This window comes from Canis lupus, chromosome 11 (genome assembly GCF_048164855.1).
Source record: "Canis lupus baileyi chromosome 11, mCanLup2.hap1, whole genome shotgun sequence".
Lineage (NCBI taxonomy): Eukaryota > Metazoa > Chordata > Mammalia > Carnivora > Canidae > Canis > Canis lupus.
This window is the reverse complement of record NC_132848.1, coordinates 22,576,282-22,595,353: the sequence shown is the minus strand read 5'-3', so window position 1 is coordinate 22,595,353 and position 19,072 is coordinate 22,576,282. Positions and strand designations below refer to the sequence as shown.

General features: G+C 47.6%; 1 protein-coding gene across 13 annotated transcripts in view; it reads left to right on the top strand.

Annotated features, from left to right (window-relative positions):
- The window catches only part of PPARA (peroxisome proliferator activated receptor alpha), a 72,950-nt gene that overhangs the window by 35,988 nt on the left and 17,890 nt on the right, over positions 1–19,072 (top strand). For 11 of the 13 annotated variants that reach the window (XM_072843529.1, XM_072843527.1, XM_072843518.1 and 8 more), the window contains 2 exons: positions 6,992–7,238; positions 18,152–18,312. In XM_072843529.1, the coding sequence (XP_072699630.1) occupies positions 7,031–7,238; positions 18,152–18,312 (369 nt within the window). In that variant the 5' untranslated portion in view covers positions 6,992–7,030. Of the gene's footprint in view, positions 1–3,600; positions 3,926–6,991; positions 7,239–18,151; positions 18,313–19,072 lie in introns of those variants that run through there. The other 2 variants (XM_072843525.1, XM_072843523.1) reach the window with 2 other exon arrangements.

The following is a 19,072-nucleotide window of genomic DNA, read 5'->3' as shown; positions in this document are numbered from 1 at the left end:
TCGTGCCACCATTTGCAGCAGCTTATTGATGATGCTTTAGGCTTGGAGATGCCCCTTCCCCTCTTTCCTATCATTATTTTCTGGATTTCTCTCTAATCATCTTTCAGCGTTCAACTTGGGCGTCCCTTCCTTCAAGGCACGTTCTGGACGCCCTGCGCCCCCACCCCACCCCAGGATTCCCTATGTTATTGCCTCTGTAATCGTTTGTTTGTTTCTCCTCACCTACTACTGGGCAAGCTATTTAGCCCCCTAACTGCTGGGTTCCTCCTCTGGAAATGGGATGGACACCACCTGCCCTGCCCAGTTGGGAGAACTTAGCACGTATGGCTGTTCCTGGGGCCCTGCCCGAGGTGGTGCTCAGCCAGTATTACCGTGTCCCTCTGTGTCCTCTTCCCGGCCCCACACCCTCTGCCCTGGGGCCGTGGGTCCCTCCAGGGCCAAGGTTGCCTTTTCCAGTGTCTTCTCAGGGTTAAGCAAGTCACTAGCTCAGGTGGACATTCACGTGTTACAGGATGTTCATAAAACATGGTCTCCCAACCCAAAGTGACCATCGGTTTCACCCAGAAAGGAAGGCTCAGCCTTACAGAGGTTGCTGCTGCATGTCTGATGTCACTCTGCCATAACCAGGCAGGGCCTTCCTTGTTCCTGAATGTCATCATTCGGTTTTGTCCCTGGCGAGGCCCTCGGCCACTGTCGCGTCTCTGCTGTCTGGTGGGCACCTGCTTCGGAGCCGCCCTCACCGCTGGGCTTCCGTCTGCATCAGAGCAGCGCGTTTGTGTGGTCAACACGAACCTCATCTCCGTTGGCTACCGAGTCTTGCGACAAGCACTTGGGCTCAGATTTCATTGCGACAGGTGCACGATGTGTCCGAAGTTACAGCTTTCTTGTTATTTTAATTTCACCACCAACAAGGATAAGATTATATTTAAAAATAAGAAGTCTTGTTTCTGGAAAATGGGAAAGGCTTGCTGGGTGTGAAGTGAAGTTAGATACTATCATACAGTGTAAACCTTGTGTAAAACCGGCAAGAGTTTTCTTGGAAGTTTTCAGGAGTTTTCTTGGGAAGATTCTTCTTGCACCTTTTTTTGTTCTTGTTGTTCATTTAAAGATTCATTTACGTAATTTAGATGGAGCACAAGTGGGAGGGGCCGAGAGAGACAGAATCTGAAGCAGACTCCCTGCCGAGCGCAGAGCCCAACTCGGGGCTCAATCTCAGAACCCTGAGATGGTGATCTGAGCCGAGACCAAGAGTCAAACAACCAAATGAGCCGCCCAGGCGCCCCCTCTTCTTGCACCTTTAAAGATAAAGGTGTTGGGACGCCTGGGTGGCTCAGCGGTTGAGCGTCTGCCTTTGGCTCAGGGCGTGACCCTGGGGTCCCAGGATCGAGTCCTGCATCGGGCTCCCCACATGGAGCCTGCTTCTCCCTCTGCCTGTGTCTCTGCCTCTCTCTGTGTCTCTCATGAATCAATAAATAAAATCTTTTAAAAATAAATTTAAAAAAATAAAGATAAAGGTGCAGAGACTCAGGTTCCCTGCAACACTGTGCTCCTCACCCACTTTCACTCGCCAAGTTCTTTTGGTTACAAAACACCGATGCCTTAGGCGTCGTTGGGGAAGATCTTAGATGTTCCCAGATAAATCTGTGTGGCGTGCAAACTACTTGTAATTACCTCGCCTTTGGCTTAATGCATTAAAACACCGAGTCCCGGGTTCCTCCACACTCTGGTGCTCAAGTCTTCTGTTTCCGACGTCTGAGGCATTTTCCGAGCTGACTTTGGAAGCACATTAATCATTATGCAGGTGGCTGCGGGTAATCAATTTCTATGAACTTCTGATGCCCGGTGAAAGTACAGAGAGCTTTGCGGCATTTCTTTGTTTATTTTGAAATGTTATGTTAAATCCTAGCCCAACGAATTGAGCTGAATCTCTAAATACTAAGTAATAGGTATACAGAAAAGTATCAAGAATCCGACAAGGTAACAAATTACGGTTGGCGGACTCTCATCTGCCGTGTAAATGGTACTCTTTTGACAAAAATCCCATCCTTTACCTTTCAAACCCTTGGTGAAGTCTTATCAGACTTAATTTAGCAAAGGGAAACATAAACAGGTTTCTATAAGGCGGCATTAGTAGGCACATCAAGTGTACTTCAAGGGAGTTTTACAGTGTAATAAATCAGGATCGATCACAGAAGACAAGTCGTAGCAGTAAAAGTCCAGTGTTTGTATTTGAATCCCTTTGTGTCCAATACAAGTCCCGAGTGGGGAAAATTCAAGCCCCAGCTCCATCGGTTCTTTCTCTTGAGTATCCGATCCCATAGCATATAAAAATATTTTGACGGTTGGGACAGTATCAAGCTGTTATTTAATGTTTAATTTCTGAAAATATTTACGGAAGGCCTCGCGGGTTCAAGAAACTGGGCGCAGGGGTGAGTCAGACGCAGTAACAGCTCCGGGAGCCAACGAGGAGGTGCTTCCTCCATGGTCTCTGATCGCAATCATTTGATGAAACGAGAAAGTTCTTTGCCTTTTCTTCAAAGTGCCGACTTTATGTTAGCACAGGACATTCCCCCATGTTCTCTGTCGCTTCTAAGGTGCAGAGTCAAACTGATTATCATCCATTCAGGCCTTTACCCCACGGTCCATACCCAGGCCTCTCCCTCGGTGTAAAGGAGCCCACGGTGGCAGCCCCGCTCCCCCCACCCCTGACCCGCTCCCCCACCCCTGACCTGCTCCCCCCACCCCTGACCCGCTCCCCCCAATCCTTGACCCGCTCCCCCACCCCTGACCTGCTCACCCCACCCCTGACCCACTCCCCCAATCCCTGACCGGCTCCCCCACCCCTGACCAACACATGCTCTTTCCTGCCAACTTGGAACTTCTGTTGTTCACTACGAGGCTTAGATTTCTTTTTCCTCTAGTGCGCGTTGTTTTTAAGCCCCTCAGGCGATCATACTTCACTGTGCAAATATCTGATCCTTTCCCAATGCAGAACCACTCTGACTTCTGTTCTAGATCCAGAGCAGCCCATGCCAGGGGTGGTTGACAGCATAGCGGGGGCCCCCAGCCCTCTCACCGAGTCCCTGTGGGGTCGCTGGCAGAGGCACATGCTGTGCGGTCTTCGCGGAGCCTCAGGAGTCCACACAGGCTGCCGCCCGCACCGTAAGGACCGTGCCAGAAGCACGGATACGGAGATTAGCTAAATGCATCCTCTGCCCCCCAGGCAGGTGCGGAAAGTTCTCCGGGCCTCTGATCAGAGCGGAGTCAGAATAGGGCCGAGGTGCCGCGGGAACCCAGAGGCCGGTGGGCCGAGCCCTGCTCGGCTTCCCAGAGTAAGAGCTCGTGGTGCCCTCAGCACCTCATTTCATCCTGATCTTTTAAAAAGTGATGCTGTGGAAGGGTTGGGGGTTTGGAGAACACCATGCGTGCGGTAAAGCTCGTGAATTAATGTCAAATCCTCCCGTGCTTCACCTGCCCTCCGTGACACAGAATGGTGATGGTCTCTCTCCCTTCCTTCCTTCCTTCCTTCCTTCCTTCCTTCCTTCCTTCCTTCCTTCCTTCCTTCCTTCCTTCCGTCCTTCCTTCTTTTATGTCCTATAGTTTTTGCACACTCTGCTCACAGGAATATTGTGACTGATAAATGAATTTCATCAGCTTACACTTGAGTTTCTGAAACAACAAGTTGCAGCTCCAGCAGTGACATTGGACGGGAAAGCAAAGATGTGTTTAGGGCCCCCGCAGGCCTCGGGTTCGAGAAGGATTACACGGCACATGCACCTCGCTGGGAGCTGGCTCTCGGCCTCCGTCGGAGCCTCTCTGATCTAGGGAACAGGAGGCCCTCTGGAGTCCTGCTGCCGTTCTCTGCTTTTCCTGTGGCCGTTTCATCTCGCCTCCTCGGCCAGACTGGGAGCTGCTGAGGAACGAGGTCATTTGTTGCGCCCGTCTGTCCCTCCAGAGCACCTGGGGCGGAGGACACAGCCCCTGGCGCCTGGTTTGCTCTCCTCGAGGAACTGGGCAGTGGCCGTGCTATGTGGACTTTAGAGCCAGACTTGCTGTGTTATTTCTGCTGCTTGAGCAGAAGCCACGGCCGCGGGAGGGGGAGGCCGGGAGCCAGAGCACGCCCAGAGCCACAGGGCAGGTGTGCCTGGGCAGCCCCAGCTGCCTACCTGGGGACGCCTTCAAAGGGAGCCGGGCCTTATCTGCCCTGGCCGGAAGCGAGACAGGGCCAGTGTGCTCAGTGATCTGTGCAAGCACCAGTCCTCTGGCCAGAGTTCAGGACAGTGTTGCCTCACTCCGCAGAGGGATTTTATCTTGTTAGCTCTCCATAGACAGTAAGACCAACATTTCCCTAAATAAATCTCAGCTATGCTTTAAAAGCAACTGAAAAGTAAAATGATAAGAGCATTTGAGCTCCCTGAATATAATGACAAGGAACTTGACATCTTTTTATAGTCGATGATCAATTCTTCCAGCTTTGACGCTCCTGCTTGGAAGATAGAATATTTGCAGAAAAGGGACGGCTGGGTGGCTCAGCGGTTGAAGACTCATTATGTATTTTAGAGCGAGCACAAGAGGGAGGGGCCGAGAGAGGATCTGAAGCAGACTCCTTGCTGAGCGCAGAGCCCGACTCGGGGCTCAATCTCAGGACCCTGAGATCATGATCTGAGCTGAGACCAAGAGTCAAACACTCAACCAACTGAGCCGCCCAGGCGCCCCCTCTTCTTGCACCTTTAAAGATAAAGGTGTTTGGACACCTGGGTGGCTCAGTGGTTGCGCGTCTGTCTTCAGCTCAGGGTGTGATCCTGGGGTCCTGGGATCAAGTCCCACATCAGGCTCCCCCCTCTGCCTGTGTCTCTGGCTCTCTCTCTGTATTTCTCATGAATTAAAAAGAAAAAATACGTATTTGCAGAAAAGAAAAAAAAAGGCAGCTGTGCACATGCATTTTCCCATGTAGCGCTGGGAATCTGATGAGGGGCTGGTCCCAGCCCCACTGACAGCACAGTCTCTGTCCAGCTATCTGATACTTACTAGGCTGAACTTTATGGTTATTATTTTACGTTAGTGACTGCAGTTTTTAACCTTTTGTTCATGGTGAAAAAATATCTTAAGTAATATTTACCCCACTGTCTTGCTTGCCATTTGAAGAAATCTTCCTTCTGATATAATGCAGAATGAGGAGATGACCACTGGCTGTTATACTATATGTTGGCAAATTGAATTTAAATAAAATATAAAAAATAAAAATAATTTTGAAAGATATAATGCAGAATAGAAAAAACACACAGATTCACAGCCTGATTATATATATATTAGATAGAAAGCCTTTTAAATCTTATGAAAGGCTAATGATTCACTTTTATCTCTCCTGTGTGTTACTGTCAAGCATAACTTATTGTCTGAATTCTAAGCATGGGATGTGACTTTCACAAAAATGTGTGAATTGTCCCCATTTTTCATTTCTAAAGGAAGTCAAAACATCCCTTCATCTTTGCACTTAAAGATGTTTACTGTAACTAGGGCCGAAATGTGAAAATGTTTTATAAGAGCACGTTCCGTGGATTTGCTTTGGAATAGTTTTCTCACTCGGCTGGGAGAGCCTGGCATCTGGTGGTCACGATGTGGTGGTAGCGGCTTCGTGATCCTTGGCTGTTGGCAGCAATACACCTCCCTGGGTCCTCTGGGTGCCGGGGGCCGTGGACTTCACTGTGGCCATTCATATGGGAAAGCAGCTCTAGAAACTAAATGTCACTGAATGATGCATGGCTGCCGGGCCCATGGGTGGGCCCAGGGCGAGAGCCCAGGAGGACAGAGATGGGAGGGCAGTTCAGGCAGGTGGACCTGTCATGCACCTGTCCACCTGCACACACACATCTGGTGTCTCTTTTTGTGTGTCCCAATTTCCTCCCTCTATAAGGGCACCCATCAGATGGATCAGGGCCTGCTCTAAAGGCCTCATTTTAACATAAGTGCCTCTTCAAGACCCTCTCTCCAAATATCGCCACATTCTGAGGTCCTGGGGTTGGGATTCCAATTCCAATACGAATTCTGGAGAGATACAGTTCAGCTCCTAACAGTACCCACCCGGAGAGTACTGTTTGTTTGCTCGCTCAGTCTGACCTACACGAGTTACCCCATGGGTACAAGGCAAACATGATACTATACCAGGGTGTGTGCTGACGACTTGTCCCTCCTGCTCTCCCATGCCCCTCAATTGAGCCACCCTGGCCTGCTTGTTCCTAGAAGGCTTCCATCATGGGGCTTCTGTGCTTGCTTTTGTTGGCTGGAACATTCTCCCCTGAGACCTCAGCGCAGCTCACCCTCTCAGGTTCTGCTGTCCCCAAATGGGCAAGGCAGTGTCCCTCACTAAGGCTGTGTCCGTTCTGCATCCACTCTTACTGTGCTGTCGGATTGCCACCGGACACTCATTCCACACGTGCATTTGTTTATTTGCTAATTGTGGCCCCACCAAAACAGATGTCCTAGGAAGGCAAGGACTCTGTGTCCACTGCCGTTTCTGTCCAGCTCAGATACAGTGGGCTGGGCTGAGCGTGCAGTGTGCACTCGTGAGCAGGTGAATGATTCTAGCAAGATCGGCTTTGCCTCCTTAAGCATTTTGTGTTTAAAGATTTTCATTTTCTTGGTTTTTTTTAAAGATTTTATTTATTTATTCATGAGAGACACAGAGAGAGAGGCAGAGACACAGGCAGAAGGAGAAGCAGGCTCCTTGCAGGGAGCTCAATGTGGGCCTTGATCCTGGGACCCTGGGATCACGCCCTGGGCCGAAGGCAGACGCTCAACCACTGAGCCACAGAGGCGTCCCCAGATTTTCATGTTCTGAGTACTCTTATCGAGAGGCACACTGAGATAAGGTGGTCAACCGTGTTCCTTCTTAGATTATGAACTCGGCATGTCGTTGTCAGTAAGTGATGTCCTCACTGAAGGAAAACCAGTGTTCTTCTATGTCTTACTGGTCACTTCTCTCTCCTCCCAGGTTGGGGCTCAGCTACATTTCCAGAACCATCCAGTCAAGATGGTAGACACAGAAAGCCCGATTTGCCCCCTCTCCCCCCTTGAGGCTGATGACCTGGAAAGCCCGTTATCTGAAGAATTTCTACAAGAAATGGGAAACATCCAAGAGATTTCTCAGTCCATTGGTGAGGATAGTTCTGGAAGTTTTAGTTTTACAGAATACCAGTATTTAGGAAGTGGCCCGGGATCAGATGGATCTGTTATCACAGGTGAGTGTGCTGGATCCTAAAAAACCTTATTTAGAAATGTTTTTGTTGTGGTTGTTGTTGTTTTTCCTGCAGAGAAAATTGTTCTCTTTAGCTGGCAAAGAAGCCACATCTTTGTGCAGTGAACTCTTTAGACATGATAAAGCACAACATCCAGTCCACTGGGCCTGGAGGCGTCTCTGGAAACATTGTGTCTCACAGTATGCCCGCTTTTATTTCTTTATTTTTTAAACTTTTTGTTTCTTAAGATTTTATTTTATTTATTCATGAGAGGCACAGAGAGAGAGAGAAGGAGAGAGGCAGAGACACAGACAGAGGGAGAAGCAGGCTCCCTGCAGGGAGCCCGACGTGGGACTCGATCCTAGGTCTCCAGGATCCTGCCCTGGGCCAAAGGTGGTGCTAAACCACTGAGCCACCCGGGCTGCCCTATGTATGCCCACTTTTAAAAACTATACGTGAATGACGCTTGAAATTTAGTTAAGGCGGTCAGCTCCATTTCTAAAAATTCTGAGTTTCTATTTCTTTAAAGCAGAGACTTCTGTTATAATAAAAAGGATGATTTTTTATTTTTTATCTGGAAGTATATATGAATTATCTCCCTATTTTCTACACTGCATCAAGAATTACAATGAAGGGGCTCCAGGGTGGCTCAGCCGGTTGAGCATCCAGCTCTTGGTTTTGGCTCAGGTCATGATCTCAGGGTCCTGGGATCGAGCCCCATGCTGAGCTCTGCATTCACCAGGGAGTCTGCTTGAGTTTCTCTCCCTCTCCCTCTGCTCCTTCCCCGTGCTCACTCACTCTCTCTCAAAATAAAGAAGTAAAATCTTAAATAAAAAAAAATAAAAAAAAAAAAAGAGAGAACTGCAGCAAGCATCACCAGGGCAAATACAAAGAAATAAAACATGGGGTCCACCCAGGTAGCCTCGCCATGTCTGAGAAGAAATCATGGAACACTTCATTCCAGGCAACGTTGAAGCCAGGCCGGGAGAATGTGGTGCGAACTGTGCCCTCGATTGCCCATCTGGGGTGGGCCTGACTCACAGGCTTCGTGGTGGGAGTGGGTCTCGGGTCAGGACTGAAGGTGCTGGGTCTGGGTTGGCAGCTTGTGCTTGGTAGTGAAGAGGGCGTATGGTTTTCAACTCTGAGCACGGAATATCAGGACTCTCTGGGGACCCCAGGGAGGGTGTTCTCCACGTCAGTGAAAGGCCTCTGCGTTCTTTGCCCTCCGTGGCTCTCCCGTGTGTCAGGTCCTTCACCTGGAGCCCATTTCCACCAACCATCTTCTCACTTTTTCCTGCTCCAGGAAGACGATTTTCAGGACTGGGCACTTACGTTAGTGACAGTGGGCAGGAAAGGTTCATGCTCTGCTGGAAGCGGTGTACACTGATGAAACCTCTATAGAGAGAGGAGTGCAAGGTGCACCCACCCAAACCCAGCAGGGCCACTGGGGACCAACATCGCTTAAAAGGAGATGCATGCATGGCAGCCGTATTTGGGGTAGTGGATGCAGGGCAGCAATGTGTGTGGCGCTGTGGGCATCGCAGTAACACACGTGGTGGGGATGGTTAGGACACAAGGGGAGCAGATAAATCATGAAAGCTTCCTGCAGCAGAATGCTTTAGAGTAACTTAAAAGAGTGAATCAGCTCCACCTGTAACAACATGAATCTGCAAAAACAACACTGAATGAAAATAAACAAGCTTAAGGATGTATTCGATATAATTCCATTCATGTAACGTCTCCAACACCCAACAGCACCGAATGTGGTCGGTGGATGTGGACACGCACACCTGGCAAAGCTCATGCCAGCTTTACGATGCCGGTCACCTGGTGGCACCGGGGAAAGAGTCCTGCAGAGATGTTCGCTCCCGTGGGTTGCGCTTTAGACAAAAGGCAGGAAACAGTGTGACAAAACATTACCATTTGCAAACCTGGGCGTGGGTGTTATACTGCATATTTTCCCTGTATGTTTGAAACACTTCAAAGAAAACTACAAGCAGCAGGAAGGAGCATTCCTGGCAGAAGGAAAAAGCATCTTGTACAAAGCCTCACCTAATCCTCGTAAAAACTCAGTGAGAAGACTGTTGTCGTTTTACAAGTGGAAATAAACTCACAGGTATTAGGTAACATGGCCCGGTCACACAGCTAGAAAGAAACCGTACCAAGACTTGACCCCATGCCCCCCAGCGGGCTCTAAAGCCATGTTCTCCGTACGAACATCCTTTTTGGCAGCAGTGTCCTCAACCTAGTAAATCAAGGATTGCACGATCCATGTGAGACCCAGAGGAGGTGACACGTTAATGGACTCTGTGGCCTACCTGACCAAGCAGCCTTTGTAGCGACCCCAACAGACCTTCATAAATGGTTCAAGTCTTGACTGTCTTTCTCATGCCATGTTAGGGAGGGAAGGAGCTTCGAGGGAAAGAAGCCAGCATCCAGGGTGATAGGAGCTTCCAGAAACAATGTGGTGTGCTGTGGTGTGGGACCACCTTGCAGAGCATCTGGAGGTCGCCCTGAGGCCCACCTGAGCTGGTGTCGGGGCAGCGACAGCCCAGGCTGCCAGGCACCGTGTTAGTCACCGCATGCACCTCCTCTCCCTGAGTCCCAAGAGCAATGTTTGAGTTCATCGTTCTGTTTATTTGAAGAAAGAGTAGGGAAGACAGACCTCAGGACATGGGGACATGCTGGAGAGGACAAGCCCAGAGTAGGAGAAAACCCAGAATCAAAACCCAACTCTCATCTTCCAATGGGTCTTTTATTCCCCACGTTACAGATACACGGCATGCTGGTTAGTTGTTTTTGGATACTATTTGTGTTTATATTGACTCTCAGAAATGTGTTATTTCTTCTGGATTTGAGAAGATTTATCTGTGTCTATTTGTTCTCTCCTTTTTTTTTTTGTTTATTTTTTTTATTGGAGTTCGATTTGCCCACATATGGTATAACACCCAGTGCTCATCCTGTCATTTGTTTCTTTTTCTAAAGAAGGCAGTTTTCCCCCTTCTTTGGAAAACATAGAGTCCATTTTATTTTATTTTTTTAAAGATTTTCTTTATTCATGAGAGGAAAGGCAGAGACACAGGCAAAGGGAGAAGCAGGCTCCCTGCGGGGAGACTGATGCAGGACTCAATCCCAGGACCCCGGGATCATGCACTGAGCCCAAGGCAGACGCTCAACCACTGAGCCACTCAGGCATCCCGTATAGTCCATTTTATAATGAAAGAATTCAAGGATACACTTTCCTCCAGGTCACACACACTCTCAGGGTCCTTCTCAAACAAAGATCTTGCATGAGCAGGGTGGGTACAGTGGTAAAGCCTCTGGAAAGTTCTCGCCATGGACAGGAAGAGTGTTCAGATGCCCTCCCACCTTCTCCGGAAGGCAGAGTCCACAGCCTGGACTTCCTCTCTCCCAAATCCTCACCTTCAAACAGGAGGGGTCTGAAATTACCTTCCCCCAATTTGTTTTAAGGTCGCCATTCTAGAACTAGTTAGTGTCTTTTCAGTCATTGCCAAGAACTATAACCCAACATGTATTCCCAAGCCATCTGAAAGCTCTGACACAACTGAGACTTGGAAGGGACACGTCAACTAGCCCCGAGTCCATAGGCTTCATCAAAACCTACACTGGACCCGAGTTCAGGGCCTGATACGCACTTTGCATCTAAATGAGGAGAGGGCAAGGGTTTGGGGGGAGAGGGTTCCACACTGGTCTTCAGGGAATTCCAGGGAACTTTGTGGCAAAAACCAAAGCGGGGGAACTTACCAGAAGGGCTCACAGCGAAACGCACTAGGGGCACCCCCCAAACTCTGGGCCCTGGCTTTCAGGGCCCGGGTGTGCACTCAGCGTTTGAAGTCCTTCTAACTTCTTACCATTGTTGCTGGTCCTTTTGGTCATTTGGAATTATCTCTTGCTTCTTAAAACCTTGCTTAAAACCTTGCTTCGTTTCCCTTCCAGATTCTCCAGGGCTGGTGTCACTAGCTAATTTGAGAGCGAAGATTACCGCTTATTTGTAAATGAGATTTTCCAACCCTCGGGGGATATTTCTGCATTATGTAAATTGCTTCCGTGGAAGGGCCGTCAATGAAATGTGTTCACTTTATTTTATTTTATTTTTCTTTTCTATTCTATTTTCTTTTGAAATGTGTTCACTTTAAAGTTGACACCCAGGGGAACAGATGGGTGAGGCTGCTGGCGTGGCTGATCCATCCCCAGCCCCCATTCTTCCAAACGACTTGGCTGGTGCACAAAAACCCGCTCGTAGTTCAAGTGTACAACTTGATGCGTACACACGCACACACACACACACACATTTTGAGTGTGAAGCCATCACCACAATGAAAATAGTGACAAAACCCATCACCTCCAGGGGCACCTGGGTGGCTCAGTCGGTGAAATGTCTGCCTTCAGCTCAGGTCATGATCTCTGGTCCTGGGACCAAGTCCAGCGCCGAGTTCCCTGCTCAGCAGGGAGCCTGCTTCCCCCCTCCCTCTGCCTGCCGCTCCCCCTGCTTATTCTCTCTTTTCCTTTCCAATAAATAATCTTTTTTTTTAATTTTTATTTATTTATGATAGTCACACAGAGAGAGAGAGAGAGGCAGAGACATAGGCAGAGGGAGAAGCAGGCTCCATGCACCGGGAGCCTGATGTGGGATTCGATCCAGGGTCTCCAGGATCGCGCCCTGGGCCAAAGGCAGGTGCCAAACCGCTGTGCCACCCAGGGATCCCTCCCTTTCCAATAAATAAATAGAATCTTTTTAAAAATATTTTATTTATTTATTCATGAGAGACACAGAGAGAGAGAAGCAGAGACATAGACAGAGGGAGAAGCAGGCTCCACGCAGGGAACCCGAAGTGGGATTCGATCCTGAGACTCTGGGATCACGCCCTGAGCCGAAGGCAGATGCCTGAGTCACCCAGGCATCCCAATAGAATCTTTTTAAAAAATAACCCATCACTTCCAAATTTACTTATATACCTTTTTATAAACCCTCTTCCCCACCCCTGGGTCTCCCTCCCCTGAGCAACACCAATCTTTCTATTATTATGGATCTGTTTGTATCTCCCAGAATTTAAAAAAAATTAAGATTTTATTTATTTATTAAGATTTTATTTATTTATTCATGAGAGACACAGAGAGAGAGGCAGAGACACAGGCAGAGGGAGAAGCAGGCTCCCTGTGGGGAGCCTGTTGCGGGACTCGATCCCAAGACCCCAGAATCACGACCTGAGCCAAAGGCAGATGCTCAACCACTGAACCACCCAGGTGCCTTTTTCCTAGAATTTCCTATATTCTTTTATATAAAAAGAATAATGCAGTAGGTGTTCTTTTCAGTCTGGTTTCTTTCACTCTGCAAAATTATTTTGAGATTTCATCTGCATCGAAGCACATATCGGTCGTTTAGGTTTTTTATCCGTTGTATCCATGGCTCCACCACGGTTTATTTATTCATGCACCTGTTGATGAACATTTGAATTGCTTCCAGGTATTGAGTGTCAGAAATAATGCTGCTGGGAACATTCGCATACAAGTCTCTGTGTGACCATGTGTTTTCACTTCTCTCTGGTAAATGCCCAGGACTGAATGGCTGGGACACAAGGTAGATTATGTTCCCACCAGCGTGCATGGGAGTTCCAACTCATGCACACCCTCTATCAACATTAGATATGGTCAGTCTTCTGGGTTTTAGCCGTCCTAATAGGTATGTAATGGCCTGTCACGGTGGTGGCTTTCGTTGGCATTTACCTGAGGCCTAATGATGCTGAGGCTCTTTTGCCAGGTATCTTCTTTTTAATTTTTTAAAAATTTATTTAAAGATTTTATTTATTTGAGAGAGAGCATGAGCAGGGGAAGAGACAGAAGGAGAAGCAGACCTCCTCCACCCTGAGCAGGAAGCCCAACACGGGACTCTAGCCCATGACCCCAAGATCATGACCTGAGCTGAAGACAGATGCTTAACTGCCTGGCCACCCAGATGCCCCCACCAAATATCTTCTTTTTTAAAAATGTTTTTATTGAGGTATGATTGACACACAGTGTATTAGTTTCAGATATACAACACAGCGAGTTTACAATCCTGTGCATTACACAGCACTCACCACAATATGCAGTCACCATCTGTCACCGTACAACGTGATTATGATAGTGCAGACTGTTTCCAATGCTGTACGTTTCATCCTCATGACTTGTTTATGTGATAACTCCAAGTCTGTACCTCTTATATGTACACATCTTCTTTGGTGACATTTCTGTTCATATCTTTTGCCCATTTTTATTAAAGATTTTATTTATTCGTGAAAGACACACAGAGAGAGGCAGAGACACAGGCAGAGGGAGAAGCAGGCCGCACGCAGGGAGCCTGATGTGAGACTTGATCACAGGACTCCAGGATCACGCCCAGGGCCGAAGGCAGGCGCTAAACCACTGAGCCACCCAGGAATCCCATCTTTTGCCCATTTTAAGCTGAGTGGCTTTCCATGCTCTTGACAGTTGAGAAGTGTTCAATATATCTGGATACAAGTGTTTCATTGGATGTGTGACTTCTAAATAGTTTCTTCTAGTCTGTAGCTTGGCTTTTCTTTTCCTTACCAGTGTTTTTCAAAGCACAGAAGTCCTTAATTTTGATGAAGTGCAATCCATCAATGTTTTTCTTTCGTGGGTCCTGCTTTCTGGGTCCTATTTAATAAATCGTTGCCTGACCCGAGGTTACTTTCTTCTACAAGTTTTATATTTTTTAGGTTTTACATTTATGTCCTAGATCTATTGAGTTGATTTTCATATATGAATGAAAATTCATTTCTTTTCTCTTTTTCTTTTTCATTTGTAAATGTTGTAACATACTTTATTAAAAAGACTGCTGTCTCCACTGTATGGCCTTTATATCTTTGTCAGAAATCAATGGACTCCCTGCTTGGGCCTACTACAGTTCCACTGGTGGGTTTGTCTCATTTGACACTTGTGTCACTAATTTCTGCTGATTGTAGCTTTATAATAAGAACTGAAGTCAAGTAGCATTAAATTCTTTAACTTTATCCTTCTTTTCTGAAGATGTTTTGGGTATTTTGTTAATTTTATTTATTTATTTATTTATTTATTTATTTATTTATTTATTTATTTATTTAAAGATTTTATTTATTTATTCATTTAGAGAGAGAGAGAGAGGCAGAGACACAGGCAGAGGGAGAAGCAGGCCCCATGCAGGAAGCCCGATGCGGGACTCGATCCCGGGTCTCCAGGATCACGCCCCAGGCTGCAGGCGGCACCAAACCACTGTGCCACCGGGGCTGCCCTATTCTGTTAATTTTAGAATCCATTTTTCAATTTCTACCAAAAAAGCCTGCTAAGATTTTGATTGGGATTTCTTAAATCAAAAGATCAATGTGGGGAGAATGACATCTTAACAGCACTGAGACTTCTGGGCCATGAATTTCTTTCCTGTTAGATAGCTCTTCATTAATTCCTCCCTCCAGTCTTTTCTAGTTTTGAGTGCACAGGTCTTTCATATTTTTTTTGGTCAGATTTACTGTTAAGTGTTTCATATTTTATAGATTTTTTTTTAGAATTTTCTGCACAGATAATTATGTCATCTGTACATGAAGATAGTTTTGCTTCTTCTTCCTTTTTAAGCTGGATGCCTTTATTTTTTTTCTTTAGGATTTATTTATTCATGAGAGACACAGAGCAAGAGGCAGAGACACAGGAAGAGGGATAAGCAGGCTCCCCGTGGGGAGTCCAATGTGGGACTTGATCCCAGGACCCCGGGATCACGCCCTGAGCCAAAGGCAGATGGTAAACCACTGAGCCACCTAGGAGTCCCCTTTATTTCTTTTTCTTGCCTTATTTCACTGGCTAGCACCTCCAGTACAGCATTGAACAAGGGGAGACACTTGTGCCTTACCTGATCTCAGAGTTTCACCACTAAGTATGACAATAACTGCTTTTCGTAGATTCCCTTTCCTAGGTTAAGGAACTTCTCCTATTCCTAGTTTTCTGTGAGTTTTTATCAGAAATAGATGTTGGATTTTGTCAAATACTCTTCCTTCATCTAATAGGATGATCAAATGGCTTTTATTTTTTTTTAGTTGGTTGATACAGTGAATTACACTATTTGATTTTTGAAGGTTAAGTCAACCTTGTATTCCCAGGGTAAATCCTACTTGATCGTAATGTTTTGTCTTTTTCATACATCATCGGACTTAACTTGTTAAAATTCTGTTAAGAATTGCATCTGTGGGGAATCCCTGGGTGGCTCAGCAGTTTAGCGCCTGCCTTTGCCCCAGGGCGCGAACCTGGAGTCCCGGGCAGAGACATAGGCAGAGGAAGAAGCAGGCTCCATGCACCGGGAGCCTGACGTGGGACTCGATCCCAGGTCTCCAGGATCGCGCCCTGGGCCAAAGGCAGGAGCCAAACCGCTGCGCCACCCAGGGATCCCCATCTGTGTTAGTTCTTTTTTTTTTTTTTTTTCTCATCTGTGTTAGTTCTGAGTCAGTTTTAGTTCACTGATTTTTCTCCTCATCATGAGTCATGTTTTTCTGCTTCTTTGCATGTTTCATATATATATATATTTTAGAGAGAGCGAGCATGCACACATGAGCAGGGGTAGGGAGGGAGGGACAGAGAGGGAGAAGGAGAGAGAGAATCTCAAGCAGACTCCTCACCCAGGGTAGAACCTGTCCTTGAAATTGTGACCTGAGCCAAAATCAACAGTCAGACACGTAACCAACTGAGCCACCCAGGTGCCCTGTACATTTTTTTATTGAATGCCATACGTTGTGCACTTTGTTCCTGATGGCTATTTGTGTATTCCCGTAAATGCTTCTGAGTTTTGTTCTGGAATGCAGTTAAGTTACTTGGGAAACGGTTGACCTTTCAGGTCTTACGTTAGATGGAACTGTAACAGTGTTGATTCTACAGGTACATTTGCTTCAATGCTGGGGCAAGACACTTTTGAGTACTTTACCTGGTGGCCTATAAATTCTGAGGCTTTCACTGGGAGTGGTGCTCATAGAACTATATCCAGCCTTATCAGAGTTCTGGCTGCTTGTTCCCTTGTCATTTCGGGTTGCTGCTGGAGTATCTTTTCTTTTAGGCTTTCCTAGCTGATGCAGCAAAGAGATATGTGTGTGTGCTGACCCTTGTATACACACAGGTCTATAAATATTTCTGTACATAGTGATTTGTATCTCTGTTTACTGGGCTGATGCCTGCAGCTCTAACCCACCACCACGTGGGTCATCCTCGCCTCTCCTAGCGGATCTGCAGGCTCACACTCCAGCAGTGAGAGGCCTGGCTCCCATGCCACTTTTCCTTCAGTTCATTGTCTCCAGTCTACATTTGGTAGCATCAGGGTGGATAACCTGTGCCCCTGTCGGGGCCACTTCGACAGCTGACACCCCGTGCTTACATGCAGCTCCTTTGCCTTTGGTCCCATAGATGCCAGCCACTCGTTTCCAAGTTTCCTTAGATCAGGTCTTCTCCACACCTCCCAAATGATTTTTGTGTATTTGCGCACATTAAGGCTCGCTCTGGGCTGTAAAGCTCTGTGGGTTTTGACAAATGCATAGTGTTGTCTTCACTGTGATGTTTCATATGTATTGTTTCATCTCCAAAAACCTCTGTTGCACCTGCTCAGCCTGCCTCCCAGGCTCCTGCAGCAACTTACCTTTGTACCAAATCTATAATTCAGCTTTCCCAAAACGCCAGATATTTAGATCATATAGTTTATAACCTTCTCAGACTGGCTTTTTGATTTTTTTATCCTTTCACCTATCGAAAGGTATCTTGGTTGCTTCTGATTTGGGGAGATTAGCACTAAAGCTGATATAGACATTCATGTGTAGGTTTTTGTGTGAACTTAGTTTTCAGATCCCTTGGGTACATACTTAGGGCTATAATTCCTTGAGGACTGTTTTGCCACACTGTCTTCCAATGTGGCTGCACCATTCTGCATTCCCACCAGCCACCTGTTACTGCTTATCCTTGCCAGCATGGGGTATTGTTAGTTGGTTGGTTGGTTGTTTAATTTAATTTAATTCAATTAATTTAATTTTTTTAAAGATTTATTTATTTACTTGAGTGAGCAAGAGAGAGTGCACAAGCAGGAGGAGTGGCAGAGGGAGAGGGAGAAGCAGGCTATCCACTGAACAGGGAGCCTGACACGAGACTCAATCCCTGGACCCCCAGGATCATGACCTGGGCCGAAGGCAGACCCTTAACCGCCTAGCCCCCCAGGCACCCTGTTTTTTTTTAGCCAGTCTCACAGCTGCATGACGATGCCTCATTTTAATTTACAAGTTCCTGGCCACCAGTGATGGGAGCATCTTCTCACATGCTAATTTGTTACCATTCTTCAGTGAAGTGTCTGTTGGAATCCTCTGCCCACTTTTTAATTGAGTTGTTTGTTTTATTGTTGAGTTTTAAGACTTCTCTGGGTATTTTGGATACAAATCTTCTATTAGCTGTGTGCTTTGCGAATATTTTCTCCCTGTCTGTGGCTTGTCTTTGTTTTTCATCCTCTTGCCAGTGTCCTTTGCAGAGCACAAAGGAGTTTTTAATTTTAAGAAAGTCCAACTTTTTTTTTTTTAATCTTTCACGGATTTTTGCTTTCGGTGTCGCCCACATGGATTCTTTAATCCTGTGTTCTGGTGTCATCTGCCAAGTTGACAATTGCAAAAGAGCTGTAGGGAAGCAAAGTAACAAACTGCGTGTAGGCCACGTCCAGTGGGGGGTGGGGAGACCGATGGGGTGCGGGTCCAGAACCTGGGGTGGGGGGGCAGCCCAGGCCCGGATGGGAGCTCTGCCCACTAGCAGGTGCCTCCTCACCGACTACCCCATGTGCAGTCGTGGCCTCGCAAACCCGGTGTGGAAGTCCCTGACTACGCTTGCAGTGCTCATCAGTCTCTGTCCTCTGTCCTCAGACACGCTCTCACCAGCTCCCAGCCCCTCGTCGGTCACGCACCCGGCGGCTCCCGGTGGTGCCGAGGAACCTTCCAGCGTAGCCTTGAACATTGAATGCAGAATCTGCGGGGACAGAGCCTCGGGCTACCATTACGGAGTCCACGCGTGCGAAGGCTGCAAGGTACGCTGGCCGAGCGGCTGGGCCCTGCCCCACGGGCCACGCATGCTTCCTTTCATGTCAAACACGGATTTTCCTCGTGACCCACGAGACCCGCCAGACGTCATAGATAAGAGACTGGCCTCAGTTGGGTGTTCATTTCTCCCTCCCGAGGGGCCGTGGCAGATTGCCGGGCCTGCCCGCTAAATAACCCGAAGAAGTGCATTTTTAGGAACAGAGGCCCCAGGACAGAGAGACGAGCTCTTTATTTGAATCTGGGGTCCGGGAGCCCACTTCCTTTCATTCCTCTTGGGTGAGGTGGGCAGCAATCCTCGTGGCAATCAGGGATATCAGGACCCCGCATCACGCTTCTAGAATTTTCTGTATGCTCAGTTTTAGTACTTCCTGTACTTGACATGTGGGGGATCTAGGACTCTCAGTGTTTGGTGAGTCAGGAATCCCCTTCCCGTGTGTGCGCTGAGACAGCTGATTGACTTCTGGAAGATGCCATGGCCTTTCCTGGTGCAGACACGACGTGCATCCTGGACACGCTGATGCTGCACCTGAGCCCGGGCTGGTCCTGGAGGCCTGGACCGCGGCGGAAAGGGCCACGCTGGTGGGGCCGGCTCTGTCTGCTGATGTTAGAACCCTCTTTTCCACCCCCTCATGACCCTGTGCCTTCTCTGGCCGTCCCACTTTACAGACCTGGACATCCAGCTTGGGAGGCTTCAATCTCCCCTCCTGTCCCCCCCCCCCCCCCAAGAAATTGCTGTCTCCCTCCTGC